General features: G+C 37.6%; 1 protein-coding gene across 2 annotated transcripts in view; it reads right to left on the bottom strand.

The window, feature by feature from the left end:
• Window positions 1-6: 6 nt before the first annotated feature.
• Window positions 7-19,891, bottom strand: part of kcnh7 (potassium voltage-gated channel subfamily H member 7) — a 45,518-nt gene continuing 25,633 nt past the window's right edge. The window contains exons 5-15 of one of the 2 annotated variants that reach the window (XM_008404023.2): window positions 18,511-18,722; window positions 16,713-17,138; window positions 14,698-15,097; window positions 14,349-14,549; window positions 12,228-12,482; window positions 8,789-8,994; window positions 8,122-8,212; window positions 7,820-7,981; window positions 4,954-5,110; window positions 1,922-2,102; window positions 7-1,073 (exon numbers count right to left, since the gene is read on the bottom strand). In XM_008404023.2, the coding sequence (XP_008402245.1) occupies window positions 762-1,073; window positions 1,922-2,102; window positions 4,954-5,110; window positions 7,820-7,981; window positions 8,122-8,212; window positions 8,789-8,994; window positions 12,228-12,482; window positions 14,349-14,549; window positions 14,698-15,097; window positions 16,713-17,138; window positions 18,511-18,722 (2,603 nt within the window). In that variant the 3' untranslated portion in view covers window positions 7-761. Of the gene's footprint in view, window positions 1,074-1,921; window positions 2,103-4,953; window positions 5,111-7,819; window positions 7,982-8,121; window positions 8,213-8,788; window positions 8,995-12,227; window positions 12,483-14,348; window positions 14,550-14,697; window positions 15,098-16,712; window positions 17,139-18,510; window positions 18,723-19,891 lie in introns of those variants that run through there. The other variant, XM_008404024.2, reaches the window with a different exon arrangement.

Below are 19,891 nucleotides of genomic sequence, written 5' to 3'. Positions count from 1 at the left end.
GAAATGATTTGAGTCAAGTTTTGGAACAACTGACACCAGAGTAAATAAAAAACCTTGCATGTGGTGAAATAATGCAGAAGTTGCTGGTTTCTATGAGAGACCAGTAATTGTGTGTGAGGTAGGTCAGTCAGGTTTTCTTGTTTAGACATGTTACAGAGTGACACACCGCTCTCTGATTGTCAGGTTGGTTTTTCCCTGTATTGGTAAATGCGTTAGTGGTAAGACTGGTACACCGGTGACCCAACCAGGTTTTTCAGTAGATGGTTGCTCTTTGTTCTGGTTGACCCTGGTCTGTTGTCCCACTCTAAAGGAACTGACTGTGAAAGCTGAAGCGGAATATTAGGAAAAATCTTACAAAACTCTAAATATGCGAGCTGTCTTTGCTCTAATACAACCAACTGTTAATGCCAATAAAAAAAAAAAAGTGCTGCCTAAAAACAGCAGTCTCCTCTTAGTCGAACAGACTTCTGGCTTCATGTGGATTTTTAGGATAAAATGAGTTCACGTTTAAATATCTTTTTTRAAAAGTGCCAAAATATGCAACTCTTGTTAGTTTCCTTCTTCCAAAAGGACAGAAAGAGAGGGAAACTAAAAACATTTTCACCACATGCACAATGAAATATATTCCCCTTCCTTTAACATAGCCACTTTAAGATGCAGATGTCTGTGCCAGCATGCTGATAAAACAAACAAACAAAAGAGTGCTACTTATTAATTACGGCATAATAATTCCAATATTATCATATGGTGCTGCAGAGAATTTATGTCCTGGGAACCTCAGAGTCTGAGACATGTGTGTGGTGTCTTTCTGAGGTGTGGTCAGGGCCGGAGGGCAGCGCAGAAGAGCAGGAGGCAGATGAAGTTTGAGTGGGAAGAGGGATCAGCGCTGGCTGTTGATGTGCTGGGATCTGTTGTTGTTGTTGTTGTTGTTGTTGTTGTTGCTGATGCATGTCTGCATGTCTTTGTTGAAAAAATGCTGTAAGGCTGTCCTCTATGGGTGCATTCGCAGCGGCCGCGCTGGACACTGAGTCTTTGGATTCCTGAATGGTGCTCTCCAGTTTTTGGCTGGGGCCCTGAGAATAAAAAATAAAGACATTGAAAATAGGTTCAGCATCTCAAACATAGTGTGTGTGCTCTACATTTACAATTCATACAGTCTCTTGCAAAGATTATTTTAATTTAACTTAATTTTTTTCACATTTTGTCATGGTACAMCCAGAAACCTGTGACACAACAAAACAAAGTTTATATTTGTGAGGTGAAAGAAAATTTATTCAGTTTTTAAGTGCTTTACAAATAAAAAAAAATTGGTTAAAGTTTTAGCAGCCTCTTAACACATTTTCTTTTGGGATGGCCCTACATTTAGCTGCCTCAACTAGAGCACGCTCTTCTACTTGTTTTCATTCTCAACTACAAGGCTTTGTGACTAACTTTAAGACAAACTTCTAATGCCTTTCGTTCAACAATTGTTTTTTTTTTTTTTCTTGCCACCTTTTCATACGAGCCATATTTGTTATTACATAGTTGTCCTGTTGACAGATTCCTCTACTTGAGTTGCTAAGACTAATATTGACAAACAAAACTCTGGGGCCTACAGGTAAGCAGGATTTATCTTGAAATTACTTTATTCACAGAAATGTTATTTTACTAATTAAGTGGCCTGCAAAGCTTGTGTTTTAGTTGTCTACACAAGTGTACTACTAATTGATTTCATAGAGGGGTATCAGAGTAAAAAAAATTGATATCAAATCCATGTCACACTTTTTGGATTTCACCTTTTGCTGCTTGTTGATATAATAGAAAAAATGTCCAGCGCAAACATAGAAGATTATGGTTGCAACTCATCTTAATGTGATAAGGTTCAAACAACATAAACACTTAAGCAAAATTTCAGACTTCTGAACAAAGAAAGTCTTCATACTTGAGTGTCTGTATGGCTGAATAAATGGCTTGCAGACAGAGCAACTGGCTGAACCTTCACAGCGGATCTTTGATATTCTGGACTGGCTGTCACGGTGCTGTAGGCGGGGGGTCCTAGAGTCGGCTGTCTCTGCAGCATCTGCAGGATGGTTTGAATATCTGATATCAAGTGTGACTCCAACCTGAGAAAGACCCAAAACAATGAGTTAGCATTACCAAAATCAGAAGAGCTGAATGTATAATTCTGGCTGAGTCTAATGAGGGCTAAAAACACCCGGTGCATGTTACTGAGCGGTAGATGGAGCTTAAGCTTATATGCTCTTTTCCGGAGGACTGATAAAGATAATATAAAGGTGTAGAAACACATGCTGGAAGACTAATACTGCTCCGGCAAGCAGTGATAATGAGCTTTGTGTGGGAGGTGTGAGTTCACCATTTATTGTGCAAATTAGTTTATTATATTTGTTAAGTCAATCTAATTAGGACCAGATATCACTCAATTGTTTTATCTGAGGTACAATGAATTTCATAAGCAGCAACATATTCCCTTTTATGTAACAAACTGATTTTGAGGGGCAGGGGGGAGGGGGGGTGGGGGGACATTTTCAAGAAGCTTTCACAGAAAATATTACATCACCTCATTTCCTTCCTCTGCCATATGCTTTCAGACATGTTAAGCCAGGAAAAAACTCAACGTGACAGAAAAGTGCTGCTGATCCTGCAGCCAGTGTGCATTAGGGAGAAAATAAGGTCAGGTGTAGTGCAGTGAATGAGATGTTTTTTTTGTTTTTTTTGTGCACTGTAAAATGAGTTATCCCAGTTTTCAGGAACCGTGATACCTTCTCACATTCGCTGCTACAATCCCAGCTAAAAATAAACTCATGCAAGTTCAGGTGGCTGCAAGCTTGCTACAGTATCTATGGACGACGTGATTCCTCATTCACAAAACGGTGAGAATAAAATGCCTGTTTATAGAAAACAGCCTGAAACCCCCCCCCCCCAAAAAACATTGATTTTATTTTAAACTTCTCTTTCAGACTTCGTCCTTAGTCATCACTTTTTTTCTCCTCTGTTCTATTTAACACCTCTTAAAAATAGCACAGACTCTGCTCCAACTCATTCTCAAGTTTAATATGCTGTGGTTCTGTGGAGATCAGTATATCCTGCTTCCAGTAGATCCAGCCTCCCACTCTGATTCCTACAACAGATTCTGCCAGCTCCTTGTCTTCCTCCACCTACTCATGGACATGCAATGCTTGTTTTCTGTCCTTTTAACAGCGTGGGAGGTGACAATGTAAAAATATTATGAACTATGTCATCCTTAAAGGAAAGTAGTGAAAAAAAACAAACAAACTTTGAAGTGGTAGGTGCATAAATATGGCTTTTGCTTCTTCTTCCCCCAGTGTTGGCTGAATATGTTTCTTAAATAGCTTTATGTTCAAGGTGACCACGCAACATAGAAGTCAGTAATTGTCATTTAGCATAATATGTGCATTTGTGCTTATTTTCATCCATGCTAACCAATTAAGAATGTTTATTTTGTTAATTAGTCCAGTTTGTAAGTGCACACTTTCAATGCACTTGGTTAGTTCGTCTTTTATATACTGATGTTCAGCGGTCTACAAGGCTAAGCCAAAAATGGTGGCCAGGTTTCTAAGCAGCTAAATACAAAAGGGGCTTATTGGATTGCACCGCTAGCTCACGCTAAAGAGGCATAAATGTGTATTCTTTAGTTTAAGTAGCTTTTGTATGTTGTTAGCGGTTTGTATTTAGAGTCCATGTCCAAGTTTTGTTAGAGATATGAATCATCTTGTGTTTAGTAAACCCTGGTCAGATTTATGTGTGCCATCAGTTTGTGGTCAGGTTGGTAAGTTCAGTTTTGTCTGAGTTCAGTTTTGTTCATTTGACATGAACATTTTTCAAACTACCCTTTAGATTATGCATTGCCGTACACAGGGCTTAAAAAAACGTTAATGGGCACTTATTATGATGCTTCCTTCAATTTTGTATCGCCCATAAGTCTATTCAAAACATGTTAATTACATTTTTGCAAGACATCATTCTCAGATAAGATTTCACTTCCTTGGTTCAGAATGAGCTGTTTTATGCCCTCTTGTCACTCTATGCAAATAATCTGTTCCTGGCCACGCCACCCAATTCAGTGTGTATGCTCGCACTTTATGCATGTGAAAATGGCTGCAAACGGACGCACAACAACCGTAGATCTTTGACCCTGAGGCAGACCCTGGAGCAGAAGAAGTGGATCCAGCAAGGATGTAAGCAGTATCTGAATGTTTTTTTTTCTCTTTTTCTAGAAGCAGTAGAGACCCAAATGTAAGTACAAAACATACAAAACTTTAATTTAAGTCACACAAATTCAGACAATCCACTTATTTGGGGTCAAATAATGGCCACACCACATCTTAGAACCTATAATGTACTTAGAAATTCATCACCAAAGATCCCATGTGTGAAGTTTATGTGTAATCTGTAAAGCTAAATGAGCAATAATAAGTTTTTCTAACCTTTACCTAAACCATTAATCACTGGAAAGTCTCTAGACATTAGCATCAGCACCAGCTGACCTGTTTTCTAGAGGATAAATTCACATCACCTGATAATTATTCACAATTTTATTTACATATAGCTTTAGCATCTAACTTTGTAAATGTTGCATGCACTTCAACAACTTCAAGCTATGTTAGGTTTGTTCTTATTTTTCTCTGATTTAGATTAATTCTTACTCTTTGCTATTGTGCCTCCCCCACATATAAATATAGGTGCACTGAGATTTCTGTCCTATATCTGTCCAAACAAAGACAGCAGCTGCAACCTCCACTTCATTAAAAGAATGAATAAAAAAAAAATCCACACAGATTTATACCTATATGTTTGTTGGCAAAAGCACAAAAAAAAACATCATGTAAACATCATGTTTGTATGAACAAATAAAATTTCCACGCCGGTTAATTCATAGACTATGGCAGAAAAATTAGGMTGGACCTTCATTTTGCTGACTCTAAAAACTTGTACCTGTTTAAGTGCTCCTGAAGCTGACCTAAGCGTTGTTCCACCTCGCCGTATGTGATTTCGCTGGCAGAGTTATCGTCCTCTCTCAGGTCCTGGATCTGTGCTGACTCATCCAGGTAGTCCTCAGGCTTCTTACAGGCCCATTTATCACAGCGCAGATCTGGACAACCACACCAACACATGTGCTTTACATTTTTCATATGTGGCTCAGAACAACGTCCTCACCACACAAACAGAAAACCAAAATAGAACGCAATTAATCTTTGCTCCAGAGCTGTGTGTAGGTTTGTCCTTGTAATCTATCAAGCTTTTGTTGCAGGTGGACTCTGCAACAAATGTTTGCCCTGTTGTTATCTCTGCTGGGCACACGGCAGTTTCCTGCCGGCTGTCCTGTGATATGTGCTGTGCCCCCCTTTTGTGGGTTTAAACAACGACCAGGCTAGTTCAACAATTTTATCTGAAAGAGTGTTCTTTGCAGGTGGGTTTGTTAAAGCATGAGCTGCACAGATTAAATACTGACCAGTCTTCAGATGCTTTTTTTCCACTCAGATCTCCAACAGCTTTCAAATGAGAGAACAACTTTTGTCTGAGAAGGAACCTCAGGATGACTGGAATAGGTTGTCCTTAGGGTCCATACTTTAGATTATAATAAAAAATACTTCTTTTGCGGGGGCTAATGATAAACACATTTCTAGCTAATGTTTTCAGCTCAACCCTTTCAAATCAGCTCATTTGTGTCCTCAACAATAACCTCCTTGTTTTAAACCTGAACATAAGCAGAATATTTGTTTAATGCATCCGTCACTCTACTTTGAACAACGTTACCAAAGCATAACGGAACAGAAGCATTGTCCACTTATAGCTAAAGTCTGCTTATAGCTAAAGTCTGCTATTTGAGAGAATTAAGGTTACTCAGTCAGCCACAGTGATTATGAAGAAAAAGAAGTGGACCAAAGCAAAACGTTGTTGGTGTTTTTTGACAGCAACAAAGTCACGTAACATTACACTTAACTTCGCTCCCCGAGTGACCAATGATACTTGAGAAAAAAGTCCACATCCAGCCGCCCGGAGCATTCAACCAGCACGAAATGCCACACAGCATACATGACACTCAAGAGTCAGAGGTGTCCCGCCAGTTGCATTGTTTTTGTTTTTTTGTCTTCTTTTTATGGTGTATTGGAGTTCAAATTGTACAGTGGATTCCCTGCATTAAAACAATTGGCACAGTCTTATTCAAGAATCCCAAAACACTGGCAGTTTTCAAGTGGCTTTATAAGTAAAATAAAATAAAAGAAATTTGATTGAAGTTACTGAACATGTACAAAGCCATAGCTTAAAAAAAGGTACTTAGAAAAGATTGGTTTGTGTTTACTGTTACACCCCTATAATTTTAAAACAACCAAACCGTTTTCACACCAATTTTGCCCGCCTAAGAGTCTAATCCAAATGCTTCCAGCAGTCACTACGTTGCTCTACTTAACCAGCACTGGAATTTCAAAATTTAACAGCCAGATTAGTTTTAATTCTTCAAACTGTCACAGCTCACACTGAGACCTTTGCCCTTACTCTCAAAATGTCTCTTTTTGCAAGCAAATATCTTCGTTTCAGACTTACAGCTATTCATCTGCATTAAACTACATTGTTGCTTAGTGAAATGTCATGCAGTTTAGTTCGAGGCTGTTTTCTGTTTTCACTCTGGTTTCTCCTTCGTGTTCAGGAGAAGTTCACTAATTGACTGTAGCTGTGCGGGGAACACTAGAGGCCAAAATCTTTCAAAGTTTCCCTGACACCCCGTTGACTGTAGGCCACAAAAAATTTAGGCTGTTTTGAAGGCAAAGGGTGTCTCTTTTCTGGAAATAGCAATCTGTACCTAATAACTCAGAGGAATCAATCTACAGTTCTGTGCAAAGTTTTAAATAATTTTGAATTTCTTTACACATCGCTTCCAAATAACAACTTATTGTAACCTTTCGTGGTCTTCTTAATCAATAGTACTGCAGTCTTTCTGAAGGTCCTTTAAATGTTTTGTTCTTCAGCTCATTCATCAATAATTTTCAACTTTGTACCAGTCGATTGTTAGAGAATTATTCTTGTGTGTGTATGTGTGTGTGCGTGTGTGTGTGTGTCAATCCACCTAATTCTGACGGATGAATCATTCACTCGTTAAAAAGCTCCTTTTAATCCAAACAGACAAACCAACATTGTGTCCACACATAACAGACAGCTTTGCAAAGGACCACTTTAATTTGAATTCAATTTTTTGATATCTGATGAGCCGATTGCCAAAACTGTTAGTTAAATTTATGAACACTACTGAACAGAGTTTGACAATTTTATTCTAGCATAATAAATGATTTCCAATTAGGTATTAGCATCATGTGAAGGAGAATTCGTCTCTCAACTCCTGTTTCAGATCTGTGTTAGACATTTTTCCCTCCTGCTTATTAAGACTTTTCACTGCTGATAGTTTTTTCAAGCCTGATACTTTTCCCTTTGTGTCTTCCATTTCCCCGGTTTCTTCAGTTTTTAAGCACACACTGCACAATCAGCTGTCATGTTCTGATGTGAAAACCAGACAAGCAATTAGTGAGTCCAAAGAAAAGCTTTGGTAACCTTCAGAAAACCTAGAGAACAAATGATCAATACAATTTGTAAAAGATCACTAGAAAGTCTGACTTCCTGGGAAAAAAAAATCAAAAAATCAATGCCAAGACATTTGTCAAAAAAAATTGGGAGGTCAAAGTAATTTTTTAAAATCACACACCACATTCATCTTTAAGGTCATATCCACTTTGAACCCAGTAAATTCTCAGAAATAGCTTGCAGGTGAAATTATTTCTGCGCTTCAGTTATAAATAGGTTATCCTACCTTCTATAGAGGGTCTTCTGTCCATGCCGTCTCTCACAATAAGGTCCGAGTCCAGCACTGGAACACTGAGTGAGGAAGAACCCAGGGCCACTGAGCACCTTTTCAGGCAGGAGTTAGAGCCTCTCTCTTTTTGAATATCCTTATCTGCTTCCTTGTTTTCCTCTGGGGGGAAAATAATCAAGAAGTCAGTGGGGAAAACAGCAGGGTATATTCCACATAGATCACAGATTCTTAAAAAAAAAAAAGCAATAATAAAGAGCACATTTCTAATAGCTGTGCATGCCTTGAAGGTCTTTACTAACCTGTAGGTATATCTGGGGTGAACGAGATTCTTCTTTTCATGCTTCTATTATCATCAGCATCTGGATCACCACCCTCTTGGACACCAGCAGACTAAAAAGAGTAGATTTAATCAACTAAATAAAATGGTCAATATTTTTAATAATTCAGAAGTTGTGCAAAAATATTAGATTCCAACAAATGGTCAATAGTTGAAAACACAAAACACTGTTGCGTTCAGAAGTTTAAGTATGCTCATAACTGGCAAAAAAGGCGCAGCTATTTTTATTACTTTTAAGCATTTGTTTTAGTGGGTCAGACTGAAGATAAAACAAACAACTTTTTTGATTTACAAAATAAAACTGAGTTGGGTGCACAAGTTGGAATTTATAGTAGGGGAACTGTGTGGTTTAATTTTAGCAAGCTGAAGAAAAGAATAACTCATGCCTTTTCATAGCCATCAAAACGCTGGATAAAGTTAAACTTCAGGATCTATTTCTTGATTTTAGAACTCACTTCAGTAATTTGTTGCAATCTGTTGTGTAATTCCACAGCAAAAAGAAGACAGGCTCAAATGTAAAATTAATGCCCCCCCCCAAAAAAAAATAACGACACAGATAACCTTAATGAGCACACACAAACTTCTGAGCGAATCAGTGTGTTTTCTTAAACGGCTTTAAGCATCTCAACCTTTGTCGGATCGTCTCTGAGGTTGAAGGTAAGCTCCAGGTTGTTGAAGAAATAGTCAGAGAATTCTGGGTACATATCCAGCACCTCCAGCAGGTCTTCTCTCTGAATGGTACTCAGGTCGCAGTAACACAGAGCACGCACGTCTGCGTTGGACTTCCCAGGCGTGGTGTAAAGATGGATCATTTCTCCAAATATATCATTTTTTCCTGTTAAAGGTACACAAGGGAGAAAATTAGCGAAAGGGAGACATACTTCCTCTTTACCTATGTGCTTACACAGAAGAATTTGTGTTAGATTTCCAGTGGGACATCAATCTGTTTGTTGTTTGTCTCCAAAGGGCAGAGGAGGTGCTTCTTTTTTGTGGTTAATGAAAATCAAACTGGGTCTCCTCTCTCTCTGAAGATGTTCTCCCAAGGCCTGGGCATCAGCTGCCTTTCTATCTTTGATCCATTATTCATCCTGAGGAATAAGCACTAACACAAAGCAACTTTGATGTGCGGTAAAAGAGAGGGCTGCTGGTGATTGACACACATTACTTGCTGTGCACTTCAAAGGAAATATTTGAGTTGGAGACAGCAGCGCATAATGAAGCCAGTTTGTCGGCGAACTCTCATAATATCACGGAATCTGCTGTACAATAGGCTTATTTTTCAGTTGGTGGTACAAAAAGCATCCCTTCTACTTAAATAGAGACCCATTTCTGCAAAGGACAAGAGGTCTAGTCTAAAGGCCATCATGAAAAATCCCTTTGTTGCAGTGTGGGGTTCACTAAATGCCAACTGTGTAAGCAGGGGTTCAGGAAGGAGAGATATGATACGCTGGCTGCCAGTGCACCGTTCACAGCACGCACCAGACACCTTTCTACCGCAGAGGCAAACCGCACACAGAGTGATACATTTCTCCCCGGCAAGCAGCTCTCAACACAAGGATCTAGATAATTGTTAGTGCAGCAGACTAATTTCACACCAATGCTACCAGCTTTGCAGCATTATTAGGGGAGAAAAAAAAAGTGTCTGGGCATTATCCAGTATAAGGTATAGAGACTTAATGAGGTTAGAAAAAAATAACCCCGTAGCATTCCATGTCTCCAAATTAGAGGGAAAGAAAATTGCTATTGATCACAGTATATATAGTGCCTTACAAGACCTCTTAAACTCACAACTGCAGACCAAGACATGGATAGCACTAATCAGAAAAACAGCTAAGAGGCCAATGGTAACTTTGGAGTATCTGCATAGAACTACAGGTCAATGTGTTGACWGGGCAACTTTTAGTCATCCCCTCCAGAAATGTTGCCATTATAGAAAACTGGCAAGTTTGTTCAATTGCTGKGAAGAAGCCAAATCCCACCCCACATGCAGCTTGCCACACGTTACACTGAGGACATAATTAGACTTAAATCTAATTAAGGATGTTTGGCACAAGCTGAAAATTGATGTTTAGAKATCCTTATAATCTGACTTAAATTCTGATGTTTTGCRAAGGAAAACTGGCAAATCATGTGYGAASCTTGTCAAGACATATCTTTAAAGACTTAAAGMTGGAACTGCATCCAACTCTGACTCTACCAAATATTCCCTCAAGGAGCTGAATGCAATCAACGTCACACTTTTCAAACAATCATTTGTAAATATTTTTTGAAAACCAGATGTCATCTTTTTTTCACTAAACAATTAGGTACCTTCTTTTGATCTGTTCCATTAAATCACCATATAATACATTCAACTTTGTGGTTGTAACATAAAACAAACAAACAAACAAACAAACACAGACAAACAAAAAAACAAACAAACAAAAAAGATTTGTTTATATTTGCATTTGGTTAAAAATGTCAACTTAGTTTAGTGATGCTGCTTGTAATAGAAAAATATTTATTAGAATCTTTACAGCAATCAAGACATTTCTTTTCATGCCAACTTTTAGTTGTCAAATAACTGTTTTAAGTACAAAGACATTTGGGAATACAATACACATCTGAATATTTATTCTTTTTTTTTTTACAAATCAGAATTCTGCACAGAGATCCAGAATTTMTCTTCCCACCAAAGAATTTAGAAGAGAATGTGCTCAGGAGGTAAATGTGTTTACCTCCTGAGCCTCCAAGCTTCACTCCTCTAGCAAACCTGGCTTTGTGTTATCAGTAGGCTTCACGTGTTGCTGCTGCATGTGAGCTGTCTACCCTGTTGTGGTTTGCCTGCTTTTCCTGCAGCTGTCATAATATCAGCAAAGAAGCCGATGACGGTGTGGTGGCTCTCCCTTACAGAGCCATCAAAGAGATGAGAAGTGTAATGCTCCTTTTCACAGCCTAAATGAGACAAAGCTGTCRTACCATGCAACATAAATCTGTATAATGTTAGTGTGATGCACATTATTATAAATTGTTTCCAGCCAGGGAACAATTTATTATTAGATTCAAGCCGAGTGACAGCGATGTGAGCGCTAGCACAGACTGTAAAGTCACTGACYTGAACTTGATACAGCCTTGCCTAAATGTGTTGGAGTTGTGTTGGAAAGTGAGTCCACAGAAATCTGTATTCCCTAAAATGGAAAATCTCCTAATATTTTTTCCTGATATCCTAATGGAAGTGGTTACTCATTCAAATAGATATTTTCCACCTCTACCATTTCTCCATTGTCTGCATCATGTGTGCTACAACAAGTGGTCTTAGTGTCTTTATAGTTATTATTTTGTGTTATTTATTTGATGAAATACTTCTAGCTTTTTGTTATTTCAAAAATTACTGTTATTCTGATTGTTTCCCATTTCTGATAGGTGTGATTGGGGAGTTACAGCATATTAGAATAGAATAGAATAGAATAGAATAGAATAGAATAGAATAGAATAGAATAGAATAGAATAGAATATACTTTATTTATCACTAAGGAGATCAATAGTTACATTTCTTCCAGTGTTCGTGGGAAAACAGCTTTTACATGTAAAATTTAAATTTACAAATTCCACGTTTGGACAAATAAAATTTCTAATCAGAGATTTCACTGTGTTTCCTGATACARAAGGTAATATTGACATTTTTCAGATGATCACTTATTGCGAAAGAGTTGAGGATTTAATGTTTAACAGAGACTGTCGCCACATGCATAAATAATTCAGCTCTCTAGCAAAAGGTCAGACAAACACAATCTTTATGCAATTCAGTTTACACTGCCCACAGCATTGCAGTCCATCCATCCATCCATCCATCCATCCATCCATCCATCCATCCATCCATCCATCCATCCATCCATCCATCCATCCATCCATCCATCCATCCATCCNCCATCCATCCATCCATCCATCCATCCATCCATCCATCCATCCATCCATCCATCCATCCATCCATCCATCCATCCATCCATCCATCCATCCATCCAATCAAAAAGAGATATAATGGATTTTGCAAAACTGCAATAAAAATAACCAATTAAAATGTACATTTACCTAGAATGGCCACCACAATGTCATCCTTTAGTATCTCAATTGAGCCACGGGACAGAAAGTAGAGAGCCGTCAGAACATCKCCGCTGTGGACCAGAGTGTCTCCAGGAGGAGCATGAGTGGTTCTGAAGCGCATGGCCAAGGCCCTCAAGCACCCTTTGGTTGCCCCTTGAAAAGCTTTACAGTTCTGTAGAAGATTTTTGTTAAGGTGGAGGCAGATATCTGCCTGCAGGCATTCAGGAAAACCTTTCAACACCTGTGACACACAAACATCTCTGTCAGCAAAATGCTCAAAAATGGTTTATATTCCATACARKRMTKYWWTAAKMWRYWWYMTMCWRMRKRGWRGMWGYYSTCMKMWRMWASAWRAWWAAYWRCWSYWYYKYYRMKRARGAAWAWRRTRKTRWKRWKWKWWGAWRRTASWACAMMMCASMARAAAAAAAAAAAMCAACAACYGAGAAAGAATCCAACAGTAAATGCAAAATCATAACATATTTTGTGAAACCAAGAAAATCATATCATTTCGCAAACTACACTAAAATAGTAAATAGCTCCTCAGAAACCGTAGCTTTTAAAATCTTCACGTTTTGATTMTTTAAATTTTTTGGGCCTGTGCAGATTATGTACTTCGTAGACAAACCTAGCAGCCAAAAGTACTGATGTGTGTCTATAAATGCTCATTTCATTATGTCATTTTGCTCACTAATTCTATTATCTAAACCAAAATGATGATCATTTTATTTTACCAATCCAGTTCAAACATTTTTAATAATAGGTTTTCAACTTAAAATATAAAACATATCACAAAGTAAATGGACAAATAAAAATTGGTTAGTTTGAAAAAAATWAAAAGCAAACATTTTATGGGGAAAGGCATTGGGTACTTTGATTAATTTAAGGTATCCAGGTAATTATTTAGTTTAAATCTGTCTATCTGACATGACTGACTTTTCATCAAAGATGATTGCTATTGTTTGATCAATGTGGAACTGAGTTGATTTATACATTTTATTTATGTAAAGTAATATTTTTTTTAACACATTTTGTGTAGTAGCCGCTGTTTATGTGCTGCACCAACAAACTAAATGGATTGGAATCTTTTATGGATTTAAGTAAAATTTTCTTGCAGTGAAATGATTTGTTTCAGAGAAAGTYAAGTGAAACAGTTATTATTTGTTGATCAAAAAATTTATCAAGATGCATAACTTTTTATCTCATATGTCAAACATTTAATATTTTGAGCGGGCATCTTCATTCAGGGGTAATCTAGCTTACTTTGCTCCAAAGACTGAAGTGGTTGGGCATGAAAGCAGCTTAAGACTAAAGTGGACCATCTTAAAACAACTCCAATGTTAAAGACGTCTGSACTTTGTTTTAACAACAGAACATAGAATATATTTCCAGTCAGAGAAAAACAGTTAAATAGGGTAAAACTAAATTATTAGCTTTCAATTAAGCCTTTGTAATAGTCTTATTACATTGCTTTACATTTACAAAAGTCAGCTAGTTGCACATGTAACAAATGAGCTGTYCAGCACCCACYACTAGATGTATGGTAAATCAAGTTCTCTAAAGCAATTAAGACATTAGCCACTTATGACAACATAACAATCTATAACAATATGGATTATTTCTAATCAGGTTTTAGCAAACTGTAAAAAAAAGGTACCATAATAGTACTATGGTCAGAAAATACAGTAAACATAATTTATATTATTTATCTGACTTATTAAGTATTTTTACCCATCCAAGTAGCATTACAGGTACARCTTTAATAAAAAGAAAATAAAACCCTTTCAGCTCTGAACAAAATATTTAAATTTACCATGAATATAAGAACTCCTGCAACATGAGCTTAATAGTTTTGAAATACAATTATATMTTTTCTTTAAGAAATATTCAAATAGATTATTGACAAAACAAATGGAGCAAATGRATGTACCTCCTGCTCTTACCAATGAAGAGATGACAGTCCAGATGTAGAGCAAAGGAAAGAAAGAAAGCTCTTTTTAGCATCCTAAACAGTCATTAATGCAARGACGGATAAATGCAAATATTTCTTTTTATTTATTTATCTTTTGGTTGGCTGGTTGGTTATTCCTTTTTCTTTTTTCTTTTTATTTACCGTGTTCATGTCGATGCCATTGGTGTAGGTCCATGAGTGCTGGAAGTACTCTTCCAGCCGTTGCCTGAGAGGGTTTGGGATCTGGTGAAAGCGGATAAACTCCTTGACCCGTAACATTTGAGCATGGTAGCGGGCTGTCCCAGAGTACAGTCTCTGGATGATGGCAGAGACGTTTCCAAAAATACTGGCATACATGAGGGCTGAAATAAAGACACTGATCAAAAAAGGTGCTGAAACGCAGATCCCAATGTAAACAATACTTATAAGAACAGACATATATTAAGCAAGGATTATGCCTAATAAAATTAAGAGGGTTAAATGTAACAGCAAATAAGCAGCAATACTTACAACCAATTAACATGACGCATATGGAAAAGATCTTCTCTGAGTTGGTGTTGGGGGAAACATTCCCAAAGCCCACACTTGTGAGACTGCTGAAAGTGAAGTAAAGGGCGGTGACGTACTTGTCCTTGATGGAGGGACCAGAGTTAGGATCGCTGTAGTTGTATCTCTTCCCTATGGACAATGCCAAATTGTCGAGCCAGCCAATCTTGTGCTGTAGGTAGGGCTTCTCCACATTGCCGATAGCGTACCATATACAGGCCAGCCAGTGGGCAATTAGGGCAAAGATACACATGAGCAACATCAGAACAGCAGCTCCATACTCAGAGTAACGGTCCAGCTTTCTTGCGACACGCACCAATCGTAGGAGCCTCGCTGTCTTTAGCAGGCCAATGAGAGTGGTTGTCTACAGAAAAGCCACATGAAGAAAGATTGTCAGCACTTACGTGACAGTAGCCTGTACATTAGCATTGTCAATTCAAATTACAGTCAGTTTGCACTTTGCTGGAAATTACGTCATCTTATACGTAGACAAAGAACGAAATGCATAATGACACAGTATAAAGTATCATTGTTGAGTGATGCTTGATTTGACTAAAGTTAGGGTCAGTACACCCTCAGATGTGGTGACATGGATAAAGAAAAGTAGTCAGAGAGTCTCTCTTTTTATATATATATAAAAAGGAAGAGAGAGAGATAGAGAGAGAGATGGTATAGTTCACAGACATTGGTAGTTAAGAATAGGGACTAAAATACAGCAACAGCTCATTTGGAATAAGTGTTTGTTAGCTATATTGCCATGTACTGCAAAATTAGTCCAATCACTCCAAACCGTGTGATCTTAACATTAGATCTAATATAGCGCCTTTCGATCCAGCATCACCAGAACACAGGAACAAAATAAACACGTCAGCATTACCTCTGRACACTACATGGATAGTGTGATACTTTCCTGTATTGAACTGAGCTGCTGATCAGAGTTAATTAAACGATCAATGGAGCTAAATACAGGCCAAWTCTGACAGACAGCTGCAAACGGTATATAATACTCCTTAGCAAATCTCGGAAATTACTCTTCAATCTGAATAAAAATAAATACATATATATATGTATATATATATATATGTTTCTTACTATATCAGTCTTTTGGTAGGACACTAGAATCTCACATTTTACACATCTTATCCTAAATTAATGTTTGCCATAAGTATTTGTAGCTGTCTTATTAAGCTTCTAAATTAAATGAGCCTCATAAAAACCATCTGCTTTCCTTGTGTTCCCTTCGCGAGTGAGAATGAAGCCGAGTTGAATTTCCCATGATCAGTCTAAAATGTATAAACACCAAAGCTGAGAAGCTATAAATAGAAGCTGAGAAACTGAGATGTCATCATAATGTGTCAATTACAGTGACAATTTGCTGAAGCCATACATTTTTTTTCTTTTTGTGAAAGGAAAAAAAAACTAGAAACCCATTTTCTTTTTGATTTGTTGTGATCCAGTGAAATGACTCAACACTAGCAGCAGCAGAGATAGAAAAGATGATTATTGTCTATAATCAGGAGCTTTTCTGGTGTAATGGAGTGGCCACAAAGCACGATAAAGCCCTGAAGTGGATCCAGAGCCTTAGGGGAAATCTCCTGCCAGACAAACAAGCCGACAGAGCTGGCAGCCAGCCTGCCAATGACCATCTAACATGGCCAGCTGTGTACATAACTCTTCTGGTCGGGTCCTCACATAAATGCACCATTGATTGCGATTCGGTAAGCCATTAATCCATGTAAATGGATACCAGAATGAGGACCATTCAGAAAAAAAGGAGATATAAAGAAATACACTAAGGGAGAAAAACATCAAATTTGAAGTAATCCTTTCATATCCCAGAGGAAAATTCCAGCTTTGAGGAGCTCCCCTTGGGAACTAGTCCAGTTAATAGAGCAAACATCCCGTGGATGATGTGAGAAAAGCTCAAAGGCGTTATAAATGGGTACAAAAATACAAACTACAAATTCAAAACAACAGACCTCATCCGATCCCGAGCCAAAGATCAGTAGATCAAAGGGGATCGCTGCAACCATATCAATGAGGAACCAGCCTTTGAAGTAATGGATCGCTATCTTAGCTGGATGGCTAACCACTTCCTCGTTGTGGTTAACGTAGGTGGTCCTGAAGTTTATGAGGATGTCAATAATGAACATGATGTCCACGATCAAATCCACAACATTGAGAGGGCTGCAGGAGTAGCCACATTCACGTCTCCTCTGCTCCTCCTGGTCATTGAGCAGGAAAGCAGCAGAGTAAGGAGTGAGGATTGCTGTGTAGATGACCAGCAGCAGGATCAGCCAGTCCCATACTGCTTTAAAGGGGCTGTAGTGGAGGATGGTGAACTTATCAATGCGAGGCGCCTGCAGCTTGTACTCTGGAAGCACATCGGCTCCAAGGGAAAGGACCTGGAGAGGTGGAAAGAGAGACAGTTTAACACGACTCTTCTCACTACTACTGAACTGTAGAATTATAGAGTTTAATTTCTAGTGAAATTCTGACAGGTTTATTGTTTTCTGACGGCTTAGTCAAGATTTCTTAGTGAATTAAATCAAATTTGCAAAGCAATTTTAACAGTTCAGGGACCTAAAGGATATCAATAAATCAACTAAATCACCGTTCACATGATTAACTGAGGAAAAGAAGAAATATTGTCATTCAGTCTCTTTAATGAGCAAAACGTGATTGATTTTTTTAAAGATGGATGAACTCTGGCTTGACTGTAGTTTGTCACAGGTGTTCAGGGGCATGAGTTGTTCTCTCATTTCCTTTTAGTTTATTTTCAAATGTTAGACAAAGATGGGATTCTCTAAAAGCAGAAAAATAGCGTATCAGCAATAATGGGGGCCCTGGATCTCTTTTTTTGGTCTGTTATTCTCAGTACATACACATGAATTATAAATTTGGCCATGCCACCCGTCATGAAGCAGTGCCTCAAAACCTCACATCAAAGTGTAAGGAAGTATTTAATTAAGATGGTGGCATGCATGTTGAAAGAAGTTTAAACGTAGGATTTCTAAGAATGTCACTCACAAAACTGAAATGTCAAATCTGTCACAATGGATAAAATGTTAAAGCTTACAAAGAGTGATGCGATCATTGTGGAGGGGAAAAAAAGAAAGAGAGCAAAGAAAATGTGTGTAATCAGTATTATCATAAAATATTCAGGAATAAGATCCTTTTTGTGTTGCAATTACTTGTTTGCAGTAGTAACACGCTGCACTTTTTTCGCTATGCTATATAAAATGCCTGTTTAAAGTCCAGCTTATGAATGAGTTACTAGAGTAAATAATCCCCCACTTGTGTCATGTTAGCATTGCCCATCATAATTTACCCATGTTCATGTTTCAGCTGACAGAACCACACACACTGTGTGTGTGGTTAAAGATCCTTCTGGCTATGTGAGTAGGTTTGAGATATTAAAAGTCTGTGAATGTCAAACAGTTTCATATTTTATGTCTTTCTTATTTTATTTTTGCTTTAGAATTTGAAAGACCTAAGTGCAGATTTCCCAGGAAGTCTTCATAGGTCTTTCCCATAAAAACACACCTTTTTAATATTTCTCAGACACCATACAAAATAAGGTTCTACCCAGAATATGGATTGAGAACAAAGTATAAGAACTCCCAAACCAGGACTGCAAAAACAGAATGGTGTCATTTTGTTCTTGCGGCTCTTAGAGTGAGGACAGATCTATCTATTCTTGTGGAGCACTTATCGGCTTTTAGAATAATGGGCTGGAGTTTGGCCTGCTCTTGAAGACAAAATCTTTAATCTCACCTGTGTAACTTTTTCTGTGACGTTGTGAGTTCTGTCTTTGACTTTTGGTGCTATGATGGCTTTCTCTGAGGTTGGGGGAGAATGAGCTTTCTTATCGGTGCCCTCTGTGAAGTTGAGTGCAATCAGCGGGATCTTGTTGATGGTGCTGTACTTGTTGATGTTTGAATCAGAGGTAGAGCCGAGCAGACTGGACTTCACATGGTTGAAAGGGCCTGGTGATTCATGGAAGAGAGCATTTATCTTAGCAGCAAAATCATCATCTTTAGGACAAACCTAATTAATTTATTTTCATAAAATCATTAAAAAAAACATCTAATAAATCTTTGTAATCCAACAATTAAAAACTGTTTTCCAAGTTAATATTCTTAGCAGAGCCTATGGAATATTGTGTACATTAAAACCATAAAATGATCTGTTGTTTTGCTCATGTGGACTAACTTAAAATTGAAGGAACTTTAAATCACATTTACCTCCATCTTTTTTGTACTAAGATGACATAACAGAGACTGAAGTATGTTTATAGTAAATGATTGTCTCTCAGATATATTTTCTTTTAAATATCCCCTTAAAGATGGCACTTTCACAAGAAAAGTTAACCAGGTGGAGAAAACCCTCTTACTTTATATCCCACTTAGTTTCATACGAAAAACAAGTAGAAGAAAAAGAACACAGAGTGCACCTCCCACTAGATAAACATTTAGCAAATGTTCTCCAGCAGCTCTTTAGGAGTTTCCGCACTTTTGCAAATTTGAACACTTTCTGTGTTAGCTTTAACAGTTTTAGTAGCTACGACAGAATAATGGAAATAATGTATGTGTTTTCACAAAAAGAAAAATCACTTGTAGCTGATTACAGATGTTAGCATCTTAAAAGCAAAATCTCAAGGTTTTGAGGAAAAGTGTTGACACCAACACAGTCCCGCAGGAGTTTCAGAAGTCCTCAACAAAACATTTAAGTATTCTGATCAGTCCAGACCTTCATTATTAGTGCTTTCAAAAATATTTTTATAATAATGATTAGCTTATGTTCACAACTGAGTTACTGGAAATGGAGTATTTCTGATCTTTAGAATATGCGTTGTAAAGACAGAATAATCAGCTCCTGTTTGCCTTTTTTTTTCCAAACTCCTTTCTTCAGTTTCCACATTATGCTTTTTCTTCAAGACATCAAGATATCACATGTGCCTTTGGTGCACATTGGTAAACGTATCTGCAGGAAATGCAGTTTTAATTTAAATTCAATCAGTGTAATCTTTTTACAGAGCTGCTGACGTACTTTCCCATTTTAAGAGAAGCTTTTGTAGAGCAAAAATTTAAGTTTGATGAAAAGTCAATATAAAAAAAATCAAAAGCAAAATCAGACATAAAGTAGCAAAAGGAGA

Source organism: Poecilia reticulata, linkage group LG2 (genome assembly GCF_000633615.1).
Source record: "Poecilia reticulata strain Guanapo linkage group LG2, Guppy_female_1.0+MT, whole genome shotgun sequence".
Lineage (NCBI taxonomy): Eukaryota > Metazoa > Chordata > Actinopteri > Cyprinodontiformes > Poeciliidae > Poecilia > Poecilia reticulata.
Note: the sequence above shows the minus strand (reverse complement) of the source record. Positions and strands in the feature narration are given on the sequence as shown.